Source organism: Mesoplodon mirus (assembly GCF_964341445.2).
Source record: "Mesoplodon mirus genome assembly, chromosome: 4".
Classification (NCBI taxonomy): Eukaryota; Metazoa; Chordata; class Mammalia; order Artiodactyla; family Ziphiidae; genus Mesoplodon; species Mesoplodon mirus.
In genome coordinates this window covers 178113844-178138042 of record NC_138979.1, presented here as the reverse complement: position 1 = coordinate 178138042, position 24199 = coordinate 178113844, and the positions used below count along the sequence as shown (strand labels likewise).

Below are 24199 nucleotides of genomic sequence, written 5' to 3'. Positions count from 1 at the left end.
TGAAGCCCTGGGACTGGAAACATCTTTTGGGGAGCAAATGGAGAGAGAGACAGGTATGGGCGAGGCTGCCTGCAGCCCCAGGACCTAAGAACGCTGCATTCACTTTCTCTCTGTTTTTCAAGATGACAGCTTCCTTTCCTTCCTTTATTCCCAGAGGAATAAACCTTTAAAGCTGATCCGTTACTGAGGCCATCACCTGGGTCATTGCCCCCCAGAAGGATGGGAATGGCAGCCATATCAGAGACCACACTGATGGGCCGTGGCCTCCCGGGCCACACCCAGTGTTTAAAAAGAGAAAGAAACAATATGTAACCATCAAAGATAGTTCACATTTTAAAAATCCTGATTTCGGTGTTCTCTTAAAAATCAGCACCTTGCAGTGCTGTGGAATGGAGCTGTGAGCTAAGGCTCAGAGTGGAGTCCTCGAGGTGACGAGGGCAGTTTGAGGCAGTGTGGGGTTGGGAGGGGAGAAAAGCGGAGAGAAGGAGGCTGGAAGGACTTCGGGGGGCGGGGACAGGGGGGCCTGGAGGGACTGGAGTGAGTCTTTGTTCTTTGCTAAGCTTGGTGATCCCTTCATGCTTCTCTAGGGAATCTTCGGTAAATGCTCGTTCCTCATTACTGCCTGTGGGTTGGCCCCGGGGGCTGGGGGCGGGAGATGCTGAGTTGGCCTCAGGGTGAATTTGGGACAGGAGGCAAGGCCCCAGGATCCCATGGCATCTGGTTTACCGTCTCTGTCTAAAAGAACTACTGGAAAGGCTCCATATCCCTTATCTGAAACTTGGGACTGGCTGTGTTTTGGAAATGAGAATGCTTCAGATTTTACAAAAGCGGTATCATATATCAATATATATCATATATCAATGGATTAAGTAACACCTCCAGGCAGCCCAGCACCCAATAATATTCCTGCAGTGAAACATGTGGATATTCATACTAAATGAGACAAATCACAACCATAAAGAAACCCACTTCCCCACAGCTCAGGTTTTGCTAGCAAATTAATTTTGGCAGCAAATGACAAAGAGTCGAGGTCCTGCATTTGAAAAACATCCTCTTCTGAACTGGCTAGATAAATCATGGCATATCCATACCTTGGCACTCCATTCAGCAATTTTTTTTAAAAAAGGCAGCTCTGTTCATACTGACGTGAAAGCATTGCCAAAATATATTAAGTGAAATATATATTATATCTGATAGCATCCCTGGTGTATGTATAGGATGCTGTCTTAGTCTGTTCTGGCTACTCTAATGGAATAGACTGGGTGGTTTATAAACAACAGAAAGTTAATTCTCACAGTTCCAGCGGCTGGAAGTCCAAGATCAAGTTGCTGGTAGATTTGGTGTTTGGTGAGAGCCCCTTTCCTGGTTCATAGAAGGTGCCTTCTTGCTCTGCCTTCACATGGCAGAAGGGGCGACAGATCTTTCTACAGTTTCTTTTCTAAGGGCACTAATCCTGTTCGTGAGGGCTCCACCCTCATGACCTAATCACCCCTCAGAGGCCCCACCTTTTAACACTGTCACTTTGGGGGTTAGGATTCTAACATATGAGTTGGGAGGCACACAAACATGCAGTCCATAAATGGTGTTGTCACTTGGAATATATATAAATACAGTAGACCTGCTGTCCCAAGGGACATGTAAGAAATCAGTTCCAGTAACCTCTGGGGAAGGAAACTGGGTACCTGGGCTAACCCTTAGGCCTCCATTTCCTTTCACTGACCAGCGTCTGGATGTCTTGAGAACCTTCAGGGTTATTGATCATATTTTACAGTTCAGATTCCCTAGAACTGAGGAAATCTCAGCATCAGAAGAGCTTTTGAGACTCCACCTCATTCTCAGGTGAGGGGGCTGACACAGAGCTGGCCTCTGCCCAGGGCCGTGGCCACCATGGCATTTGTTTTGGTACCTTGGAATTTCTGAAGCAGGTGGACGCAGCTGGTTCCTAAAGTGTCACCCTGTCTGTATGAGGCGGCCCTTGTTTCAAGGCCCCATTGATGTCCCTGTCAAAGGCAGATGATGGGACAGTTGATTATGGTGACCTGTGTGGCCAGCTGTCGTGAAAAATAAAGAACAGGCGACAGTGTCTGAGTTCTTGAGGTGCTCAACAGCCATTGGATTTTGGAACAACGTGTCCAGGGAACTTTTGCCTATAAGGAATTAAAGAGGGGAGGGCTTCCCTGGTGGCGCAGTGGTTGAGAGTCCGCCTGCCGATGCAGGGGACGCGGGTTCGTGCCCCGGTCTGGGAAGATACCACATGCCGCGGAGCGGCTGGGCCCGTGAGCCATGGCTGCTGGGCCTGCGCTTCCGGAGCCTGTGCTCCGCAACGGGAGAGGCCACAACAGTGAGAGACCTGCGTACTGCAAAAAAAAAAAAAAAAAAAAAAAAAATAGGGGAGTATTTATCCTGAATGTCGTATAAAAAGCTTCTCCCAATCTCTCCCTTCCTGAGAATTTTATTTCCCTTTTCCATCACTCCTGGGGTCCAGGGTGGGCATGACTGTGTTCCCAGGTCTTGTGCATGTCTCATGGATCTTCAGTCGAGTAAGTCCTGCCCTCCACCCTTAAGAGGAGTGAGTAAAGGGCTAGAGAAGGCTGGGAGTGTGGCCGGGGACACTCCCCATGGAAGCCATGGGTCTGAGGTCGAGGCATCCCCCGGCAATGTTCCAATCTGTTCTTCCAGCCGGGCCAAGGTGCCCTGCCACCAAAATCCAGTAACGGTGGCCTTTGCCTGGTTGGCAATAGGATGTGGTAGAAAGAAGACGGACTTTGACGTCAGATGGTCCTGGAATCCTGACTTCTCTGGTGACCTCTCCTCACTGAGCGTCTGTAATTGGGGACAGTGACACCCATGTCTCCTGATGGATCAGGAGACCTCAATCAGATGATACACACGCACGCAACGTGGCTTAAAAAGCACTTAGCAAAGGAGGGGCTGTTATTATCATTATAGTTGTATTAAGCTCCTTGAAATATTTTTAAGACATAAAAGTAGTCCATAAAATTTTCTGAAACCTTAGGCATTTGCTTGTCTGCCAACAGACAGCAAACACAAAGCACTAGTGAAGGCTCAGAAACAGCCTGGCAGGCCCAGTCTAGAGGTCTGATGTGTGTGAACGCAGGCGATAGTGGCCGTGACTTTGTGTAGATGGTGATCACAGCACCTTTGTATGATGGGCAAGTTGTTCCTAGCTCACCTTGTGGGATTTAATGCATCCTGGACTGTGACCTCCTGCACCCGGACTTTGAGTTGCTCTGCCCGGAACGGGACAGAGACACCCTGCTCCACTGTGCCTTCCACTCTCAAGGGAGTCCTGTTTGAAAAGAGGGTGGTATCATCTCTCCAGTTAAGAAAGGGACGGTGTCCAGTGGCTTTTGAGAAGAACCACTATTGTTAAGTCTTCTCCCCAGGAAAAATGACAAAGTTCTGCCTGGCGGGTCAGGGAGGAACGTCCATTAGTTTCTGTCCCCTTCTTTCACCAGAGAAAAAACAAGACAATATGAGCAGTGCCCATTCACAGCTCCCAAGTTTCTGTGTCAGCCTCACCAGCAATCAGGGAAGGCTAAAGGCTACCGTTTCCTGGAAGGGATGTCGGCCTGCCCCCCGCCCCTCCCGCGAGTGAATGGGCTCCTTGTTCTCTGATTTAGAATGAACTGGACAGTGGGTGGCAAGGGCACATTGTCTCCTGCCTTGGCAGAGAGAATTATGGCTGCTTTGGAAAATAATGCCTTCGCCTCTTCTTGGATGCTGTTACGGGCAGTTCCGCTGGGCAGCCTCTCAGTAGCTGGGGGTCGTCGTGGAGGCAGTTGGCTTGGAATCTCAGGTTCCAGCTGGGAGGCCATCAGGCCTAACTCCTTCCATTGGCTGGGAATGGTGTGCTGGACTCTGGGAGGCGGGTCAGGGCTGCACTATTGGCCGTGCCCTCATTGGAGGCATCTATCTCTGCAATACGTGGTGGAGCCAGGGAACAGCTCTGGAGACCTTCCAGTCCCCTGGTTTTCAACCGAGAGGTTTTGTTCCCCAGGGAACATTTGGTCATCACAGTTGGGAGAGGGATGCTCCTGGCATCCAGCGGGTAGAGGCCGGCAGCTAGTGTGTCCAGTGCACAGGACAGTTCTCACAGCAAAGGATGATCCAGCCCCATATGTCAACAGTGTCGAGGCTGAGGAAGCCCAGCTCTAGGCCAAGCTCACCACTCCCATCTGGCATATGGGCATTCGAAGTCCAGACTGATGAAGTGACTTTCAAAAGTTCCAGGGGTTTCCAAGCAACACCACCAGGTTGTGTGGCCTTGATCTTGAGCATGAGCTGCTTGTCCAGAAAGAGAACAGAATTCCCAGGCAGGAGCCAGCTGCCAAGTTGAGACCTTCCGCCCAGGGTCAGCTTGCCCCACCCTTCAGACAGGCCAGCCTCACGGAAGTTTTCCACGGGGAGTGTGATGGTGGGGTTCTCGTGGGCGTGGCCCCACTTCCCTGCAGTGAAACCACTGCACAGCTGCTCATCACGGAGGGCAGAGCCACTGGGCAGCCTTCTGCTTCATTATCTCAAAGACAGAGTGACCACTCTGGGTCACGTGTTCCACTCACCAAGCCACATGGCTGTTGAGTGGGCCTGCCAAGCGTGGATGTTAGGCTGCGCCCCGGCACACTTACAGCTCCTCTGAGAGCTGACTTGTTGGGCCTCCCAGCTGCTGTCATTGTCCTGGGACCTCCCAGCAGGAGCAGCGGAGGCCTTACAGCTCGGAAGCTCTGACTCTGTGACTCTTCCTCTTTGGTCTTTAGGAACCCTCAGTTTCTTTACCTATAAAATGATACTCATACTTCCTGCTGTGGCCTATTTGTGGGGGAGGAGAAGTGAGAATGAAATAAAAGAATCTGAAGAAAAAAGGGCTTTGAAAAGAGCACAGTCGTCGTATGTGTGGCTATCTTATTTTGCTTTCCACGAGGTATGAAAACTACTCTTGGCTGCCTTTTTGGAAAGCGAAGCAGAACATCTCACCTCTCATCACCCTGGACACCTGGAAGTGCCATCCAGTAGACTTCCTGCAATGATGTAAATGATCTGTATCTGTGCTGTCCAGTAGGGTAGCCATTAGCTACATGTGGCTACTGAGCACTTAAAATATGGCTAGTACAAGTGAGAAACTGAATTTTTAACTTAATTTAATTAAATTTAGGTAGTTACATGTGGCTAGTGGCTACTCTGTCAGAGCACAGCCAAGGACCATCCATATAGGTTTCTTTTCTTCTTAGTACTATGGTTTTGCCCCAAAGCTATAGACATGGCAGGTTTCTTCCTTTTTTAACAAAAACCAACTGAGCAGCAGTGATCTTTTTCAGCTGTGTCACTGTCCCTTTGTAGTCGCATCCAGGACAAAAATCGTCCTTAGGTTAACCCAACAGGGGCCTTTTAAACAGAACTTAGGCTCAGTCCAGAGAACTAGCAAAGTGTGGTCCTGGGAAGGAATCTTCCAGAACATAGAAATCACACATGAATCTCGTTGGGATGTAATTTTATTTATTTGAGGCCTTAGAAGGCAGGCCACGATCTTTCAGTACCGTGGTGACCTCGAGTCTAGGGCTCCTGACGTGGAATCTGTCCTCACAGACAAGGATTCTTAAAGGAGGCCTTCCCAGGGGAGACTGGAAGGCAACAGAGGACGGGGGACGGGGCGGGGAGGAAGCCAAGTGAGAGTCCAGGAGGCCTGAGCCTGACCCCACAGGGGGCTCTGGAGGCTTGGCGATGTCTCACCATTGTCCCCAGCCGGTGGCAAAGGCTGACTGTCCCACCTGGTACCTGTCACGGGTTGAGGACTCTCTGGGCTTTGGGGGAGTAAATTCCCAGGTTCTCTGCCTGTGCTCGGCCACTCCAGCAGCCCCAGGAAATCTAAAGAAAGTACAGGCGCCCAGGAAAGTCAGGGTAGCTGCACGCGCCCTGCACCTCAGCGCAGGTAGGAAGCAGCTCCCGCCTTACCTCCCACACCTTCACAGCCAAGTCTGGGCAAGGCAGCTGCAGCAGCTGATGTCCAAATGCCCAACAAGTAAAAAGATCCCGAGATGTACCCATGAGAGGGGCCAGTGGGAGGAAGGAGGGGCCAGAGGCTCTCCTGTGCGCTTAGAACTGTCAGAGGAGGAATGGAACAGAGCGGCCTGTGCCACTGCTAAGCTGAGGCTAAGCCTTTCAACAGAGCGGGAGCCAGAAGCGTCTTGGAGCCTGACGCCAAAGTGGCGGGCTGTCCCAGCCTTAGGAAGCAGCCTGCTCCATTGAAGGACAGTTAGTGTCGGCAGCTCCTGGGGACGACAGTCCTAAATCTGCCCCAGTTCCATTGCCTCTACCCACAGGCCCTAGACCGGACTTGAAGAGCCACCAAACATGTTACGGTGGTAACCCTGCCCTTGGTTGTTTGCCCTTGCAGCAGGGCCGCGGAGGATACCTAGCATATTACCACAGTAGATGCTGCCCACCAGCCTTCCAGGGTATGTTGTGCCCCCGGCAACTGACCACTTAGCAGGTGCGGTGTGGCCAAGTCAAGACTCACTGTTAAAACTCCCAGACAGAACAGAGCCCTGTGTCACATGTCTAGACACCTCCCCACCAGGGCATTGGTGTGACATTTGGAGTCAAGGGACTTTCTAAAATATAAAATGGAAGGCGTGGAACGTTTACTTGTAAAATGCAAACATGCGGTATAATTTCGGGGGTCTCTCAGATCAATTTTCTAAGCTTGTCTGAGAATCTCAGCTGAAGACCACCGGAAGTTAGGGAGGGGTGGACACACTCATTCTGTAAAAGGCCAGAGAGTAAGTAACTTAGGCTTTGCAGGCCATACAGTCTCTGCTAGAGCTACTCAACTCTGCCGATGCAGCAAGAAAGCAGCCACGACAATATGTAAACAAATGGGTGTGTGTCTGTGTTTCTATAAAACTTTATTTACAAAAGCAGGTGGGGGGCCAGATTTGGCCTGTGGGCCCGAGTTTGTTGACCCTGGGTCTGAGTTGATCCTGAACCCCTCTTCACAGTGATGACAGCTGTTTGGACCGAGCAGATTCTACCTGACTGGGCAGTCATGAGACCCCAGCATCTAAGTGCCCTCTGGAAAGGGAGAAAATTCTCCAACAGATATTGAGTATCAACTAGGTGCTGGGGCTCTGCTGGGCATTTAATATAAACCATTGGGAGCATGTTCCTGTCCCAAGGTCATGAGCCTCTCATGAAGATGAGCCCATTGTGTTCCGTTAACCTATGTTGGGTCTTCGTGTTCGGGGAATTCTTATTTTTTGTTCTGTAGCTTCCTGCAGTTTGTACATAAGGCACATGCCCAGTATCTCGGTGAGGCAGGAATCAAATGTGCATTTAGCTGGTGGTTAGTGAATTAGTGTCCATTCTTCAGCAGACTATACCACAAGGGCAGCGTCCCTGTGTGTTTTTGCCAACCTTCCTCTCCCCAGCACCTAGCCCAGTGCATGGCATGTCATAGGCTCTTAGCAGATAGGTGTTGAGTGAGTGAATGGATTTGTCCTCGAACGATGAGGAGTCGGGGCAATGAGAGTGGGCTCAAGTGGTCCCCCAGAGCTTTCCCCTGCGGTACCGTCTCCTCACTTCTGGACAGCGCTGCACTGTTCTAAGCTGGCTGAATGTAGCCCTTCCAGGCAGCAGTGCATCTGCAGCCCTGGGTGGGAACCGAAGGCTCGGCAGATCTGGGGAGGGTCCCCAGGGCAGGGTACAGAGAAAGTGTGGGCTGCAGCTCCTGAAAGACAGCAGTGCTGCTGAGTACAAGTCCCGGCCTTGAGGAGCCTCACAAAGAGGGCTGTTTGGGCGAAGAACAAGGGGAGACGTGTTCTGCAGTTGCCATCAGAGGCAAAATTAATTGCCCCAGGCAGCGGCCTGCTGTTCTCAGCTCCTGCCCGGCCTCCACCCAGGCCTCTCCCTGGCATCAGGAAACACCAAGGCTGCCCCCACCATAGACACTTCCACCCAATTCATAATTTTCCTTTCCTAATTAGGCACGGGAACAATGGAGACAATTATTAATAATGTATTGGGTTTTTTCTTAATGCCCGCCCCCCAGGAGCCGATCCTGAGAACAGTGTCCTTTATGATAAGCAGCCACACTGCCACCACGCTGGGCTCCATGCCCGGGATGCCGGGCAGAAATAAATAAATCAGAGGAGTGAGCATCTCGTGGAGCTCAGGGAACCAGCTGGGACTCATAGATGGAAGGGCCCAGAGCCCCTCACCAGGGCTTTAGTAGGGTGGTCCCATCACCAGGGGCGAAGCAGAGGCTTGGGGCACCAGCTGCCCATTTCCCATTCTTTCCCTTGCAGCCTAGGCCAACCCAGACAGGACCTTTCCATAGGGCTGTCCCATCTCCCCAACCCTATAGGGCTCAACCAAAATGTCACTTCCTCAAAGAGGCTTCCCCAAAGCCCAAGGTGACACCGATCTTCCCTTTCCACACCCGGCATTGCTCCCCTGGATTTGCTTGCTCGCTGGTTTTTGTCTGTGTCGTAGTTACGGGTTGGCCCTGGAGCTAGATGTCTGGGTTCAAATCCCAGCTCCCCCACCCACCCAAGTGGAGTTGGGCGTCTTCACGTGACCAGGCTGTGTGCCTCAGTTTCCGCCTCTGGTCCAGCACTGTCTTCACTCCCCGGGTGCACCCACTTCATCACACACGCTGGGCAAACCCGGCTGCCCACCGCCAGCAGCTGAAGGCGGCTGGGCACAATGGCCAACCTGGAACTGGACTCGCCTTCACGTCACTGGCCCTTCAAGCTCCTCCCTTTCCCAGCCAGACCAGTCACCCACCTGCCCTCCTAGAAAACCAGATCACCTTCTCTGCTCCCCTGGAACGCCACCCCCCCCATCCTGCTCTCAGCCCTGGCGCTGGCCTGGCCTCCCTCCGAAGGCAGCTTCCACCGACTCTCACCTGTCATCCCCCCACCTTTCCTCCGCAGCACAGCTCCTGCCACCCGTGCACAGGCCGCCGCCTCGTCTGGGTCCCGCCCACCAGCACTCACACGCTGCATCTCCCGTCTTAGAATCCTTCTCTTGCTACCACTGCTCGCCCCAGCTATGGCTCCATGTTGCTGTTCCCTTTTGCAACACAACTCCACCAAAAAGCTGTGCAGGGCTTCCCTGGTGGCGCAGTGGTTGGGAGTCCGCCTGCCGATGCAAGGGACACAGGTTCATGCCCTGGTCCGGGAGGATCCCACATGCCGCGGAGCAGCTGGGCCCGTGAGCCATGGCCGCTGAGCCTGTGCATCCAGAGCCTGTTGCTCCGCAACGGGAGAGGCCACAACAGTGAGAGGCCTGCGTACCGGAAAAAAAAAAAAAAAAAAGCTGTGCATACTTGCTGTTTCCATTTCCTCTCCCCACATCCCCTCCTAGATGGCCCCGGTCAAGCTTCCTCCAGTGCTTCCGCAAAACCACCTGTGTGGTGGTCAGCGGTGACCGCCATGTTGCTCCATTCAGCAGCTGGCTCTCAGCCTTGTGGCGTTTGTCCGTCAGCTGCAGCAGACACAGCGGACTGTCCCCTCCTCCTTGACGTCCTGCTCTGACTTGGCCACAGGACCCCCCCCCCCACATCGCCTTGGCCCCAATCCCTGCTGGCCTCTCCTCCCAGCCTCCTTTGCTGCCTCCTTCTCTGTTCCTTGGCCTCCTCCCGTGGAGCTCCCCAGGGCTCAGGCCTGGACCCTCCTCTCCACTCTGCCCGCGCTCCCTCACTTGATGATCTCATCCCCTTTCAGGACTGGGTGCTGACAGCTCCCAGATTTATGCCTCCAGCAGAGCCCTTGCTGCTGAGCTCAGAATCTAGATCCCGCTGCTGGGTTGCCATCTCCCTTGGGTGTGTGATGGGAATTTCAGACTTTACTCCTGACCTCCACACCCAGCAAGCCTGTCCTGCCCCAGCTTTCCCCATCCCTTGATGGCAGCTCCATCCTTCTGCTTGCTCAGCCCCAAACCCTTCAAGTCATCCTTACCTCTTCTCTGTCTCTCATACCCACATCCGAGCTTTTGTGAACCCTACCTTCCAAACATTCAGAATCTACCTTTTCCCACCACCTCCACTGCTGACCCCCATCTGAGCCACCGTCAGCTCTCTCCTGGGCTATCGGCAGTATCCTCCCAGCTTCCCACACTGGCACACACTCCCTGCCACACACACGCACACGCACACGCACACACACACACACACACACGGTCTATAGTCTACTCTAAACACAGAGTGATTGAGCCAACGTGTAAGTCACACCTCACCACCCCTCTCTCCAGACCCCTCAAAGGCACCTCATTTCTCAGTGTAAAGGCCCAAACCTCTCTCATGGCCTCCAGACCCTGAGCCATCTCATCTCCTCCTGTCCTCCCCTTGCCCACGTCATGCCAACATGCCAGGCCCGCAGTGACCTCAGGGCCTTTGCTTTGGCTCTTCCCTCAGGTACCTGCATGATGAACTCCCTTACCAAATCCCAGTCTTCGCTCAAAAGTCACCCCTGGAGGCCACCCTACTTCGCATTGCAGTCCACCCACCCTGTACCCCGGCACCCTCAGCGCCCCCAGAGCTGCTCTGTTTGGTGGTAAAGAAGGGCATGGCAGTGTCCCCAGGGAAAGAGGCCTGCCTGTTTCCGTGCCTCTAACAGCAAGGAGACAGTTCTGGAAGCGCCCAGCAGACTGTTCCCCTCGTGTCATTGGCCAGAACTGCATGACGTGCCCACCTCTGACCCAATTAGGGGCAGAGGGCTGGAACAACCAGGCCTGGCTGAGACCACTGAGAACCCACCTCCTGGGCTGGTCCCGCCTCCCCAAAGCCTGGGCCCTGTACAGGGGATCAGGGACACAGGAGGAGAACTGGGGTTCTGCGAGGGAGGAGGGGAAGGATGCGGGGGCAGCTGAGGGCTGTCTGCTGCGAGCTCTCTGATCTCATATCTCATTTAATCCTTGCACCAGCCCCGTGGAGGAGGTGCTGTTGTTTCCTCCCAATTTACAGTGGAGTTTAAATTGAGATTAAATCTAAAAGATTAAATGATTTTCCCAGGGTGGGAATCTGGAATTTAACCCCAGATCCTTCCAGGTCCTTTGAAGAGCCACTGTGCTGAACTGGGGGAGGTACCCCAGGGAGGAGGGGCCTGGTGACAGTGATAAGCAGACAGGGCTCCCCAGGAGCCAGGGAGAGGCAGGTGGAGAGGAGGTCGGAGCGCTCAGCCACACTGGCCACTGGCGGCTTAGCTGTGGGGCAGAGGGCTGCTGACCCCCGGGCTGGGGCCTGAGCCCGGGAGGAGGGCAGGACAGGAAGGGGGCAGCTCACTGATGGATGCTTCCAGCACAGAAGGTGGGGATTTGAGAGAGGCTGCACACAGTGGCGGAAAAGAAGCCGAGGCGGAGAGGATGTTTGGGGGGCCGCTGGTAGCGCAGTGAGGGGAGGACCGGGGCCCTGGGCAGCCTCCCTGTGAAGCCCAGTGAGATGTCCAGCCCGGCTGGCCCTTGTGGCTCCAGCCCCTCTGGAGTCCTGGTGGCCAACTGAGGTCTGTCTTCTGGCAGAGCCCCTCACCAGAGGCTGGCCAAGGCCTCCCGTGCTTCCCTAGACCAACGAAGTCCATCTACAGGGGACGAAAAGCCAGGGAATGCTCAGCTGCAACAGCCCCCAGAGCCCGGCTGGCAGGAACAGGAAGGGGTCTCCCGGGCTGGGTGTGGAAGGCAGTGGAGACCAGCGACAGGACTGCGGGAGGCGTGGTGGGCAAGAGAGATGGCCCTCCGCGCGGGCCCGGCACAGCACTGCTTCCCCGGAACACTGCCCCTCCCTGGCCGCCCCGGAGGCCAGGGACCCCCATGCAGGCTGCAGTGTCCAACCTGCAGGGTGGAGAGGGAGGGGCCCTGGGTTCTGGAAAAGGTAAACTGCTGAGGCCCCCCAGGAGCAGGGAATTCACGCCTTCTGCCTGCTGGTACTAGGCAGCCTGGGGCTTCCTGCTGTGGGAACCTCGGGTCTGGGGGAGGAATGGGGAAGACTTATGGAAAAGGGGGGGGTCTCTGTGCTGCACCCAAAGGGGGCTTCTCCTTCCTCTCCAGAAATGGGGGCTGATTGCAGGGCGTTGTGTAAAGCATCAAGGGCTGAGCTTGTATCTGTGGTTTAAAGTCCGGCCACACACTCTGGCAACGTGCTGGTAGGAAACGAGTGAGCGCCTCACCCCAAGCTGGCCCAGGCAGGGGGGTGGACGCCCCTGGCACAGACCTCCCGGTGGAGGCCTGTGCCCGTGAATGGAGAACAGCGGCCTGAGTTGGTCCCTTGTGTCCCGCAGACAATGGGCTCTGTGTGGGCCGTGAGAGGGAGGGGCCGTCGCCGGTGGATTTGGGGTCTGTGTCAAGCAGCCCAACAGAGGTGGGGCTGGGGACCCCGAGGCAGTGAAGGGAAAGGGCCGTCAGCCCGTGAAGGGACTTCTGAGAATCCAGGTCCTTCACGGTCCTTGGGGGCAGCACATAAAGCAGGGCTGGGGGACGGGAAGCCCAGGTCTGCCCCTCCCCCCGCCCCGGCCTCGTGTCCTCCTTTGTCTGAAGGGTCTGGGGGCCGGGTGTTGCCACCACACAAATGTACTAGCAAAGTTCCTGGACCCCTTGCTGTCCTCGTGAGCCACATAAAACCAGCAGGGGTTTTAGGCAAGCAGGCAGAAGCAAGATGAGAGTAAACATCCTCTTAAAGGCTCTTCAAACACTCCATCAACTTACAGTGTGTGCACGACTCCTAGACATGCTGGACAGTCCTCAAGACCCTCCACGTGGGCGGCAGGGTGTGGAAGTGAAACGGAGCCCACCCACCCTGAGGGCCAACTGTGCCCCGAGACCGTCCCCGGGATCGGGGCTGTGTGGCCCCCTTCGCCTCTGCTCCCAAAGCCCAGGGCAGCACCTGACACCCAAGGGTGAAAAGTCCCTGGCCGTGTCGTGAGGCCCGGGCCAGCTTCTGACCTCAGTTTCCACAGCAAAGGCTGAGCGTGTCCGCTGTGGTTTGGGAAGCATGTTTACAGACGTCAGCCCCTCAAAGGAGACCGGTCTCTGCAGCTCAGGGGACCCTTGACACTGCAGCCCACGCCCAGTGGCTGTGATCCGCCCGGTGGGCTGGGAGCTGAGCTGCGAGGGGCAGGAAGCAGAGTGGCAGCTCTCTGCGCAGGTCACACCTCCTCACCTGGCCGTGACCAAGGCCAGCTCCTGGGCATCTGTCGGGAAGCCACTCGGGTAGCCTGGGCATGAGTCACCAGACTGTGAAAGTCAGAGACGTCTAAGGATGCCCTAGAGGCTACTGCATGCCCGTGGTGTCACCAGCAGGGCCTGGCAATCAGGCTGCGCTCAAGAAACACTGAGCCACGTGAGCGTGGGGCTGGCCTCCGCAGGTGGCCACGTGCCGGTCCAGAGGCCGAGCCAGGGATAAATCACAGCCTCCATCTCACAATGGAAACGTCGGGTTAAAACAAAGAACATGGCTCTCACTCCCTTCTAGCGATTCTTGAAAACTATCTTGCAAAACTAAGGTTGTTTCCACCCAACTCGCTGTTCCTTTGATTCATTCATGCCCCACCCGTTCCCCTCCTGTCAATCAAACATCTCCAGTGCACAGCGGGCTCTGAAGAAGAGATGGAAGTGGCAGGTCCCGGGTCGAAGGTAAATATGCGCTGACTTGGCCACGAGTGTTGTCACGAGGCACACCTGGTTCCAGTCCTGGCGGGCCCCTGCCTGTGTGTCCCCACTGCAGAAGGGGGACTAATAGCGGCCTCAGAGTTGGTGCCGCACAAATGACGGTGCTACCCCTGGTACCCTCGACAACACGGTCTCTGTCGTCCCATTTGACAGACACAAATACCCCAGTGAGGAATACAGGAAAGGCGCTTGTCCCAGAGAGCAGCTGACCTCACGCAGTTCCTCTGTGACACCGGACCTCAGGCAGGTCCACACACCCCAGCAGGAATCTCCTTGGTCTGCTTAGCCCCCGTGATACCGTTCAGATGGGGACATCCAAAGTGACCCCTCTGCCCCCAACTGCTTCTGTTCCGGACACCTGTGGGGGCATCTTGGCCTCTTCTCCATTTCTTTTCTAGCACTTGCCTTAATCTGTAATTATTTATCTGTGGGTGGAATTAACTTGCCTGCTGTTGACTCCCTCTGCTTTTCTGCGAGTTCCCTTGGGGAGAGGCCTCATCTGTCTTGCTTACTCTCAGCCCCATTTCCTTGATGTTCTCAGTGGGCTGGACCTGCGCAGCATCTCCCTTCCAGGACTGAAATTTAGAAACTGTCTCCAGGCAGTAAGCTGGGGCAGCCGTACAGCTCACCCTCTTTGTTTTTGTTTTGTTTTGTTTTTTGACTGCGCTGCACAGCTTGTGGAATCTCAGTTCCCCCCACCAGGAATTGAACCCAGGCCACAGCAATGAAAGCCCGGAATCCCAATCACTAGGCCTCCAGGGAACTCCCACCTCCTTTGTTTCTTGTCTCTCACTGCCTTTCGTTGCCTTGATGTCCATTGTTTTGAAACCATTGTTTTCTATATTTGGTACATCTTTTAGATGTTGGGAGGGTATGGGTAGTGGTGCCAACTCTGGGTCTTGTAACTCCACCTTGGCCAGAAGCTGAAGTCCCAAATATAAGCTTTTAATGATGCATTTCTTGACTGAAAAGACAGCAGCTACTTTGAAAAAGCAAAACGGAGTCTGTGTTGTTCTAAATCGCTCTCTGGTTGCCAGTCTCATTATCTTTACAGGCATCAGGAGTGTTTAATGAATACAGCAGACAAAGCCTCATTGAGTCCCAGGAGGGAGGGTGTCGTGACCCCTGAGATGTCATGACAGCTCCTGCCTGTCTGTCGTGTTTGCAGAATCTCGGCAGGGAGCGAGAGGGAGTGACAGAGAAGTCAGCTCTGCGGCAGCCTCGTGTCTGGGGCTTCACACTCTGGTGGCCTCAGCCTCCTCCTCCGTCTGACCACCTGCCTCTCACCAGGCATCACCCTCCCCTTGAACCTTGGCGCCAAGTGGCTTCCTCTCCTCGGCCACAAATGACCTTCACCTTGCACATCAGCACCTCCTGTGTCTCCTCTCCTCTTGGAGCCTGCTGGCTCCTTGAGCAAGGTGATCAGGTCTTGGGCAGCTGGCATTAGACCCGGGAAGGGCACAGTTTACATCTAATTCATCTTTGTACTCCCAGCTCCTAGCACGGTGCCAGGCACAGAGGGTGATTAGTAAATGTTTGCTGGATGAATGAACCAATGAATGAATGAATGAGAACCTTCATGATTCTGTCTTCTCGAATATGAGCCATCCCTCTGCCCACAGGGTAAGCGGTCTTATCACATCTGGGAAGTAGTACTGGCCACGCCCAATGAGAAGGAAGTTCAGGCAGGGGCAGACCTGGCCTGCAGCCTAAAGATCCTGGGGTCCTAATCCTGGCCCCTGGGAAAGCTGCTTGATCCTGAGCCTCAGTATTTATTCTCTTTTCTGAAATGACACCTCCTAGGCTTCCTCACACTCCAACATCCCCTGATCTTTTCTAATGTAAAAAGAATGAGTCAAGCAAGGATAAATAAGGGTGCATTCTTTGAACACAATAGCTGTTTTCTTGGCAAAATCCAAGATTTATGCCTTGGACTGTTTCACAAAACACCTCCCTCTTTCATATCCGGTAGTATTTTTGCTTGGGGTAGTTTCCTCACATGCACGTGGGGAGCAGTACACTGCTGAATATTAGAGGGGGGCCCTCTGCAGAAGGACCCTCTAGAACAATCCTCCCTGCTTTCATTATCAACTGTGTTTGAGAAAAGTCAGCAAGAAGGAAATTCCCACCTCATTAACAGCGAATGTAAAGAAAAGAACCTCAAGAGAGGCACTCTGAAATTTAGCATCTAATTCCAAATGAAGTTTAGAATCAACCCTTTCTTCTGTTTCAAGTTGATGGAATTTCTCAACAGGGGCCCTGGTGGCATTCTGGAGGGACAAGTCTACCTTGTGTGGGAATATCCGGGTCACTGTTGTTAACATCCATAGCTCCTAGGCGACCAAAGACAGCCCCCACCCCCGGATTTCCAAATGCCCCCAGGAGGGATGCTGCCCCTGGCTGAGACCACACACTGGTAGATGAATGCCCTGGTCATGGGAGTGTTGGGTAAATTGTGGGCCACTGGTGTGAGGGTTCCCATGGGCTGCGGGCTTGGCCCTGGACACTTGCCCAGAGGTAGATTCTGGGTAGAATCGACAGAAAACAAAATTGCTTCCTTTGGTGGTGAAAATGCAAACCATGTGGGGCTGGGACCCCGTGTATCTGGTTGCTCTTCTGATTCTCCAGCAGTGACCACTGTTGTGGGGAATATCTGTGCCCAGTCACCCTGGGGAGACTCAGCGAACCCAGAGGCACCCCAAGATGAACAATGAGGGGGAAGGATTCTGTGTTTGATGTTTCACAGAAAAACCACTGAAGAAGTGCATCATGGGGAAAAATGAGAATCCTTTTGGATTGCCTCTCCCTTATTCTAGAGTTTACTCCCCTTTTGAATTCTATATTCTCCATCTTTTCAGTGTTGGAGTTTCTAAAGGCCTGCTTTCACCGGGCTGAGAGCAGCCAGGTAGATCAGTGACATCCTTGTCCCAGTCATTTCTTAGGATGCATTTCTGAATCTGTTTGGTCTCTGTGAGGATCTGAGCTCCACCTCTGGGGACCTTGCATCTGCTAATGGGGCTTTAGCACCTGTTCCCTGGGAAGCACATAAAGGCTTCCTGGATCTCCTAATCCAGATGCAACAATGCCACAATTTGATAACGGTTTGGTAACCTGTAACCACTCCCTTCTCTCCATCTTGCCTTGTTCCCAACAGGAGCATACAAGAGTACAAACACTTGGGGGAAACAGCACGGCAATTCCTTACAAAGTTAATCATACACAAACCATAGGATCCAGTGATCTAGCTGTTTATCCAAGAGAAATAGGAACACGTCTATATCAAGAAAGTATGTCTATACCATGTTCGCAAATGTTTACAGGAGCTTTGTTCACAAAAGTCAAAACCTGGAAACAGCCTAGGTGTCCATCAGCAGGTGAACAGGATAAACAAATTGCAGTATATACATACAATGGAATACATCTCAGCTATAAAAGGAAGCAATTACTGAAATATGCAAGGATGTGGGTGAATCACAAAACCACTGCTATACAAAGGAAGCAAACAAAAATACACACTGCATGATTCCATTTATGTGAACTTCAAGAACAAGCAAATCTAATCTGTGACTTTAGAAAGCAAAACAGGGTTTTGCTGGTTGCCAACAGGGTAGGGGTTGACTAGAAGGAGGCACAGGGAAGCTTGCTGGGGTGATGGAAATATTCTATGTCATGATAAGAGGTGTGGCTTACACTGGTGGATGCATTTGTCAATGCTGATCAGATGGTACACTTAAGATGGGTGCGTTTCACTATATGTAAATTACACCTTGATGATTATAACAATAACAACATCATCAATAATAGTAATTTAATAATGAAGCCACCCATGGTATCCTTTGGGAAATCTGTCACTATTCCCTGTTACTATTCCCTGTCATTTTCCTTTGGGAAATCTGTCACTGTTGTACCCTGAGGTGCCTATTATTAAGTCTGGGGCATAGTTTTGATTCTTTTGCATATATTCACGTCTTGAAGAACTGCCCCAAACTAGTAATGTCTGTATGTCTGTCCATCTGTCCTCCCTTACCAGCCCCCTGTCTCTTTCCCTCCCTCCCTCTCCCTTTTTCTCTCTCTCTTTCCCTCACTTCCATTCCTTTTGCAATTCCAGGCAGTTCTTTCCAGTTGGGTCTAGGTCTTCCGGAGCCTCTGGGATAAAGCTGTGTGATGTCTCTGCTTTTCTCAGAGCAGAGTAAACCGGCTCTGTTGCAAAGCCTCATCGACACCTGTGTGGGGGTCCACCCACGCAGTTCATGCCACGGGGGAGGACAGGTTCGCCCCAAGGACCCCACGGACTGAGTAACGACAAGGGTGCCCTGCAGCACCCATGTCATATGTTTTCCAAATTGTGGCCACCCTGTGCAGGCTGAGACAGCTGTGGAAACCCACCACAGGGACCACACCCAAGAAGGGAGAAAATCTGCCTCTTGCAAACAATTAGCTTACGAAACGGATGTTGACAGGCCTCCCTTTCCCTCCCCCGCCCGTCGTGCTCTGCGGGCCCTGCTTGTCACCCTCACCTTCAGAGGAAGCAGGTTTAATGTCCCAACTGAGAGAATGAGATGTTCTGGTATTTTTCATGGGAAATTAAACCCGACCCCGCTGTCAGTTAGCTCATGCCAAGGGAGGATGGATGGCCCGGGATGCGGTGCTTAACCCCAGCTCGCAGCACGTTGCCTGGCTGGAGGCCAACCATGATGTCACCTGCCGCTGGGCGGGGGTGGGGACAGCAGGACAGGTTGGAAAGCCTTCATCTGGGTGATGGATGGCGGTGAGACCAGCCTTGGTGTCACCCGCAACGGTCCACCTCCGACGCCGGCTGGGACCCACTCACCCAGGGGACACTCAGGCTGCTCCCGTCTCTTTCAGCTCCCAACGCTACCTCGTGTCCCACTGAGGAAAGCTGGTGGTCAGGGCTGGTGATCATCATCGCGGTATGTTGTGCCTCCCTGGTGTTTCTCACTGTGCTTGTCATCATTTGCTACAAAGCCATAAAGAGGTGAGTGCCTACCCAGCTCTGAGCCCAGAGGGGACCCCAGCTGGGCTCAGGGGTCCTCTGCCCACCCCCATTCTGTTTTTTTTTTTTTTTTTTTTTTTTCTTTTTGCGGTATGCGGGCCTCTCACTGTTGTGGCCTCCCCCGTTGCGGAGCACAGGCTCCGGATGCGCAGGCCCAGCGGCCATGGCTCACGGGCCCAGCCGCTCCGCGGCATATGGGATCCTCCCAGACCGGGGCACGAACCCGTATCCCCTGCATCGGCAGGCGGACTCTCAACCACTTGCGCCACCAGGGAGGCCCCTGTTTTTGTTTTTTTTAATAATAAAAATTGTTAAGCGTTTAAGAAGCAGAAAGAATGTACAATGAACGCCCAGCTACCTTCACCCCGATTCAACAGTTATCAAGATTTGGCTACTATTTACTCTCTTTCCTTTTCTTTGTATCTTTTTTTTTGCTGAAGTATTTCAAGTTGATCTCAGATATTATGCCCCTGTCATTTTAGGGGGTTCAGCGAGCATTTGATGAGCGCCAATTATATGTCAGGCTCGATGCAGTATAAAGCTCCCCTATCCGTAAGTCGCAGGCCCTGCTGTCAAGAGCTCTCTCCAGGCCTGGGAGTATGAAAATAATCCTTGCAGGGTGGGTGATGGAGCGGCTGGAGTGGGTGCCATGCTGGTTTGGAGTGGGAACTGGGTCTCGGAGTCCGATCTAAATTCAGACTCCAGTTCAAGCTGTGTGACCAGGAGGAAATCAGCTCTGGCCCTCAGTTTCCCTATTGGTAAAATGGGGGTAAAGAATAACGGTCTCACCCTGGGGAACGGTGAGATGCCTTCTGTGAATGGCCTGCGTAGTATGTATACTCTGCAGTGCCTGGCGTACAGTACGTGCTCACCAAGCGCTGCACCAACTTTCACTGTTTCCATAGTCAAAGACAGGAAGAAGGCTGACAGAGGAGGGAGCGAGGTTCTCTTGGGAGGAGAGGTAGCGATGCCTCAGAGAAGGTTTTCCGTGAATGTGCCACCTCAGCTGGGTTTTGAAGGATGAATAGGAGTGTTCCAGTGGGATCATGAATGATCCAAACAGCAAATTATCTTTCAATAACTCGCCGTCATTTCTGTTAACTACCATCTCACTTGAGTTGGGGTGTGTAGCTCAGTATGGTTATTGTTGGGGCCTGAGGAGGTTTGAGATGTGTCCAGGGCCCTAAGTACGGCCGAGTAGGCCACGGTGTGACATTCCCTGCACTTACAATACAGTAGCTCTGGCTATGTCCTTTGATTTCCAGTTCTTAGCCTCCTCCAAAAAAATGGCCTCCCTGGCCTTGGGGGATGATAGGGGAAGATAAAATCAAAAGACAAACAATAGTGTTGCAAAACGCCAGCGGGCCATAGGGATTGTTAGTATGTTTTTAAGAAAGTTTTTAAAAAATTCCCTAAGGCCCAAAGTTAGAGGATCTATTCTGAGCAATCATAAGACCAAAGTTATTTAACTTTACCCTTTTAGTCGGTTGTTCTGTGTGATTTCACTTTAATAATTCAAAAGCAGAAAGAGTAAAATATCAAGTCAAAAGTCTTAAAACACGCATATGGTCAGGCACACAGGGTGAAGGGCTGCTTCAGGCCAACAGCCTGGGATGTCCCGGTGACCAGGCAGGAAAGGCAGAAGTCATGTGAACTCTGATGGGGATGAAACAGCATTTGAGCTGAGAGCCTGCTGCAGCGGGAGGACGACTTTAAGAAGCGAGCAGGGGAGGCACTCCAGGCAAAGGCACCTGTGTGAGCAAAAGCACCAGGCACCAGCAAGCCCCTGTAACGGGGCAGATGAGGCTGGAGGCAGCCCTGAGCCCGACGGGGGAGGCGTCTGTCCCACCAGGCGGAGCTGTTGGCCCGTGATTCAGTAGACACACGGAGCTACTGAAGGTTCTGCGGGAACAGTGTGCAAGATCCACCCGGGGCACTGCCAGAGAACGGGGCAGTAGTCCCCTCAAGGACCCTCCTTCCCCCCGAGACAGGCTGCACCATCTTTTTAATAAGCTCAGGCTCTTCCAAAAGATACAGCGTCGCTTCTGCCTCTCTCTCTCTGCCCCAAGCTCTCCTGAAGAAATGGGCTACCTGCTCCAAGGGTAGGAGGGCAGGGTGAACCTATCAGAAGAAGCTGACGTTCACAGCTCCGCACTGTGGCGATTCGGCCAGCGGTGGCCTTGTTTCGGCGGAGCGGCGGCCCTCACAGAAGGTGTGTGGAGGCCCCGCCCTCACCGCCCCTCGGGGCAACCGGAGGGGCCTCCCGTCTCCTTCCGCCGGCTCTGGGCTCTTGGTTCCCGGGTCTGTCAGCCGCCTGGAAAGACAGAGAACTCACCCCAGACGGCTCAGTGGAGCCCTTCCGTGGTGTGGCTGGGACTCCTTCCCGGAGGGTGGGCGGGGCCTCCTCCGGGGGGGTGTGGGCGGGGCTTCCTCCAGCGGGTGTGGGCAGGTGCACCGAGTGGTGGAATTCGTGAAGCATTTCAGGACTAAAGGCGGTGGGAGCTCTTAGCACCCCTAGGACAACGGAAATAATACAAGGGGAACCTAGAGAGCCCGGAGACTCGAAAGACGGGCTAATCAGCAGGACCTGTGGTTGGAACTGCGGGAGATGCAGCCCCAAAACAGCAGGTCGGGGGAGAAAACTCCCCACCCTTTCTTTCTCCAGGCTCCCAGGTCTCCTGCAGGTGCCTCCCATTGGCCAAACCCAAGAAACAGAGGAGCCCAGGAGGTACTGCATAGGTGTCAGCCTCCCGGGCCCACGTAGTAAATGGAGCACAGTCCCTTTTCTGCCCCAGCGCCCAGATCAGCAGCCTCCTCTGGGTGAAGACCCAGCCCTCTGCCGTCCAGACCCTCACAGTCCAGAGAGGGCATCCCTGGCGCAGGAGGACAGATAATCAGTGACAGGAGGGCCTGCTACTCACGGTCAGCGGGGGCAGAAATAGAGGTCAGTTCTCCCAGAAGCCTCCTGGAAGTAAGCTTGACCTGGGGAAGGTGGATCAACCTCTCGTGGGTTGGGGGAGGAACAGCAGAAGTTACGCCCCGTGTAGGAGAGCAAATGCCCCCTCCCGGCTCCCCCAGTTGACCCTGTAAGAGATAGCCTGGCGCAGGCAGCTGTCTGTGTGCACTTCTCTCCCGAGTAAATGGAAGATTTCTTGCTCACAGTCAATTCTTTTTGGTTAATAATTCATCTGAAACATGCCTTTTCTCTCAGGGAACAAAAGCATTGCATGTCGCTATAAAACCATTAAAAGGAAAATTCAGTGATAGACCCTGCTTTCTTAAAAAAATACTCTCACAGCCTGGAGTCCTAGGGGAGGATTTTCAAGAGATCTTTGTGAATGGCCACAACACAGCCTTTTGGAGCCAGATTGCTGGGAGGATGGTTCTAGGATCAGCTGGGATGGGAAGGAGATGATTCTGGAGATGCCAGCTCGGCTTGGCATGTGGGGTGTGGCCGCAGGGATGAGAGGAGATGGGGCGGGGGGCAGATGCAGAAGGAGCACCCCCACGGTGCCCTCACAGGGCATTGACCTTGATGGGAGGTGGGGTCTACTTAGCACTTTCCACACACAGACTCAGTGACTCAAACTTCATCCTGTGACTCAATAAATGTTCCCAAGGTCCCAGATCTGTGCTGGGAGGTAAGATGCTCACAGGGCATCCAGGCTGGCGGATCCCAGAGGAAGGGGTGCCTCACCTAGACCTGGGGGCTTGAGAAGTTTTTTGGAAGGAGATGGGCATCCCACGTGTTAGTCAGTGGGACTGACACGTGCAGTGGCCCCCAAGTCCCCTGTCAATAACCCAAATTCTGGAGGGTTCCCAGCCATGGGGAGCCCACACAGTCTGCACTTCAGTGGCTCCTTGCTCTGAGCTTGCTGTGACCACAGGATGGTCAGGCCCCAGAGCCCTTGGGCGTTCTGGACCTCGTGCTCCATCCAGGCCTCTTCCCCACCCCAGGCCTGGCATGTACCTGTCATCAGACAACAGGACAGCCTGGAGCTGTTAAAAGAACCCAGAACTGGGAGTCAAGACCCCCGCGTTCTGTTCCCAGCCCCAGCCCAGCTCAGTGGGTATCACTGCCCTCATCTTCAAAGTGAGGGTCCCTCAAGTCTCTGTCCAGTTCCCTGAGCCTTTGTTTCTCTGTCCTGGCATGGCAGGCGGACCACTGCCACTAGGTCCTTCCACCGCCCAGACGTGTAAATACTGGGCCAGGTGCCAGGTCTGTGCTTGGCCTGGGCGCTTTGGTGGTGGGTGCTTCAGGCACAGCCCCTGCCTTCACTGCACACATCCCTGGGGGGAGAAGTGGGTGTTAATCAGATTGACCCCTGAAGGACCAGGAATTACAATGGGAGAGGGCTGCCTGGAGGGAAGACCAAGCCTCTATGAGCAGGGAGGATAGAAGAACCTCTTGGTCCAGGGCTGGACAAGGACCTCAGACAAGGCGGAGTCAGCGAGAGGCATGGAGATCAAGCTCCAAGGTGCGGGGTGCCCAGTGCCTGGGTAGGAGGGCCAGGTGGCACCCCACAGGCCTGTGGGCCCTCAAGAGTGAGGTCGTTCTCCTAGGTGGGTTTGCAGCTTCTGTGCCGGCCACAACCTTCATGCAGAGGCCTGTGTTGCAGAGATGGCCTCACCCCTCCCAGCCCCCTCCCTTGAGCTACCCCCACTCCCAAGGCACAGAAAGAACACCCTGCTTCCTTTGGTGGTGCATGGAACGGGTCTTTCACCCTCTGCCACCGATTTGCCATGAAGCCACTTGACAGCCATTTCCTTCTAATTTACAGGGTATTGGCTGAAAGACCAATAAAAGGCTGCAGAACAGTTTGGCCGATCCTGCAGGCTGCTAATTGCAGACAATAAGCAAGCATGCTGCTCCCTGGGAGTACGCTGCAGTGTGCACACATGTGCCTGAGGGTGCCTGGGCACCCGCATCATTGCTGGGCTCCCGTGCCCATCAGCTTTTCGTGGTGGAGTTGCTTCCAGGAGAACAGGCACTTTTGAACACCCAAGTCTCCTTGATGGGCCTTAGAACCCACTGACTGGCATAGGCTGCTCAGTGAGCCAGTGCTGGTCCACACATATTTATCGAGCACCTACTGTGTGCTGGGACCTAGACTAGATGTCAGGGATGTAGCGATAAACAAGACTGGGTCCCTGCCCGCCCCCTCCTTCTGGGGGAAGCAGATCAAACATACGCACACTGGCAAATTAATAAATGAAGTGCTTTAAAAGACTGAGTGCTATGAAGAGGAAAAAAGAGAGCCTCGGGGTAATGAGGGAGAAGAAGAGGAGAGGGTGGGAGCGGTGCTTCCCCTACCCCAAGTGTCAGGAGTGCCGTGCATGCCTCTTGAGGCGGCTTTATGGTTAGAAAGTATGGTTAGGGCTTTGAACGTTCATTATCACTTTTTAATTTAATTTTTATTTTTATTAAAGCAACACATGCGCGTAGTTAAAAATGTCAAATGAGTCACAGCCTATTAAGAAAACCAGCAGCCCGCTGATTGTCCCTCTTTC

At 53.6% G+C, this 24199-nt stretch overlaps 1 protein-coding gene across 1 annotated transcript in view; it reads left to right on the top strand.

The window, feature by feature from the left end:
• PRIMA1 (proline rich membrane anchor 1) overlaps positions 1-24199 on the top strand; it is a gene marked incomplete at its 5' end in the record, with an annotated part of 58878 nt that overhangs the window by 26944 nt on the left and 7735 nt on the right. The window contains one exon of the mRNA XM_082618454.1: positions 18541-18670. Within this exon, the coding sequence (XP_082474580.1) occupies positions 18541-18670 (130 nt within the window). The remainder of the gene's footprint in view (positions 1-18540; positions 18671-24199) is intronic.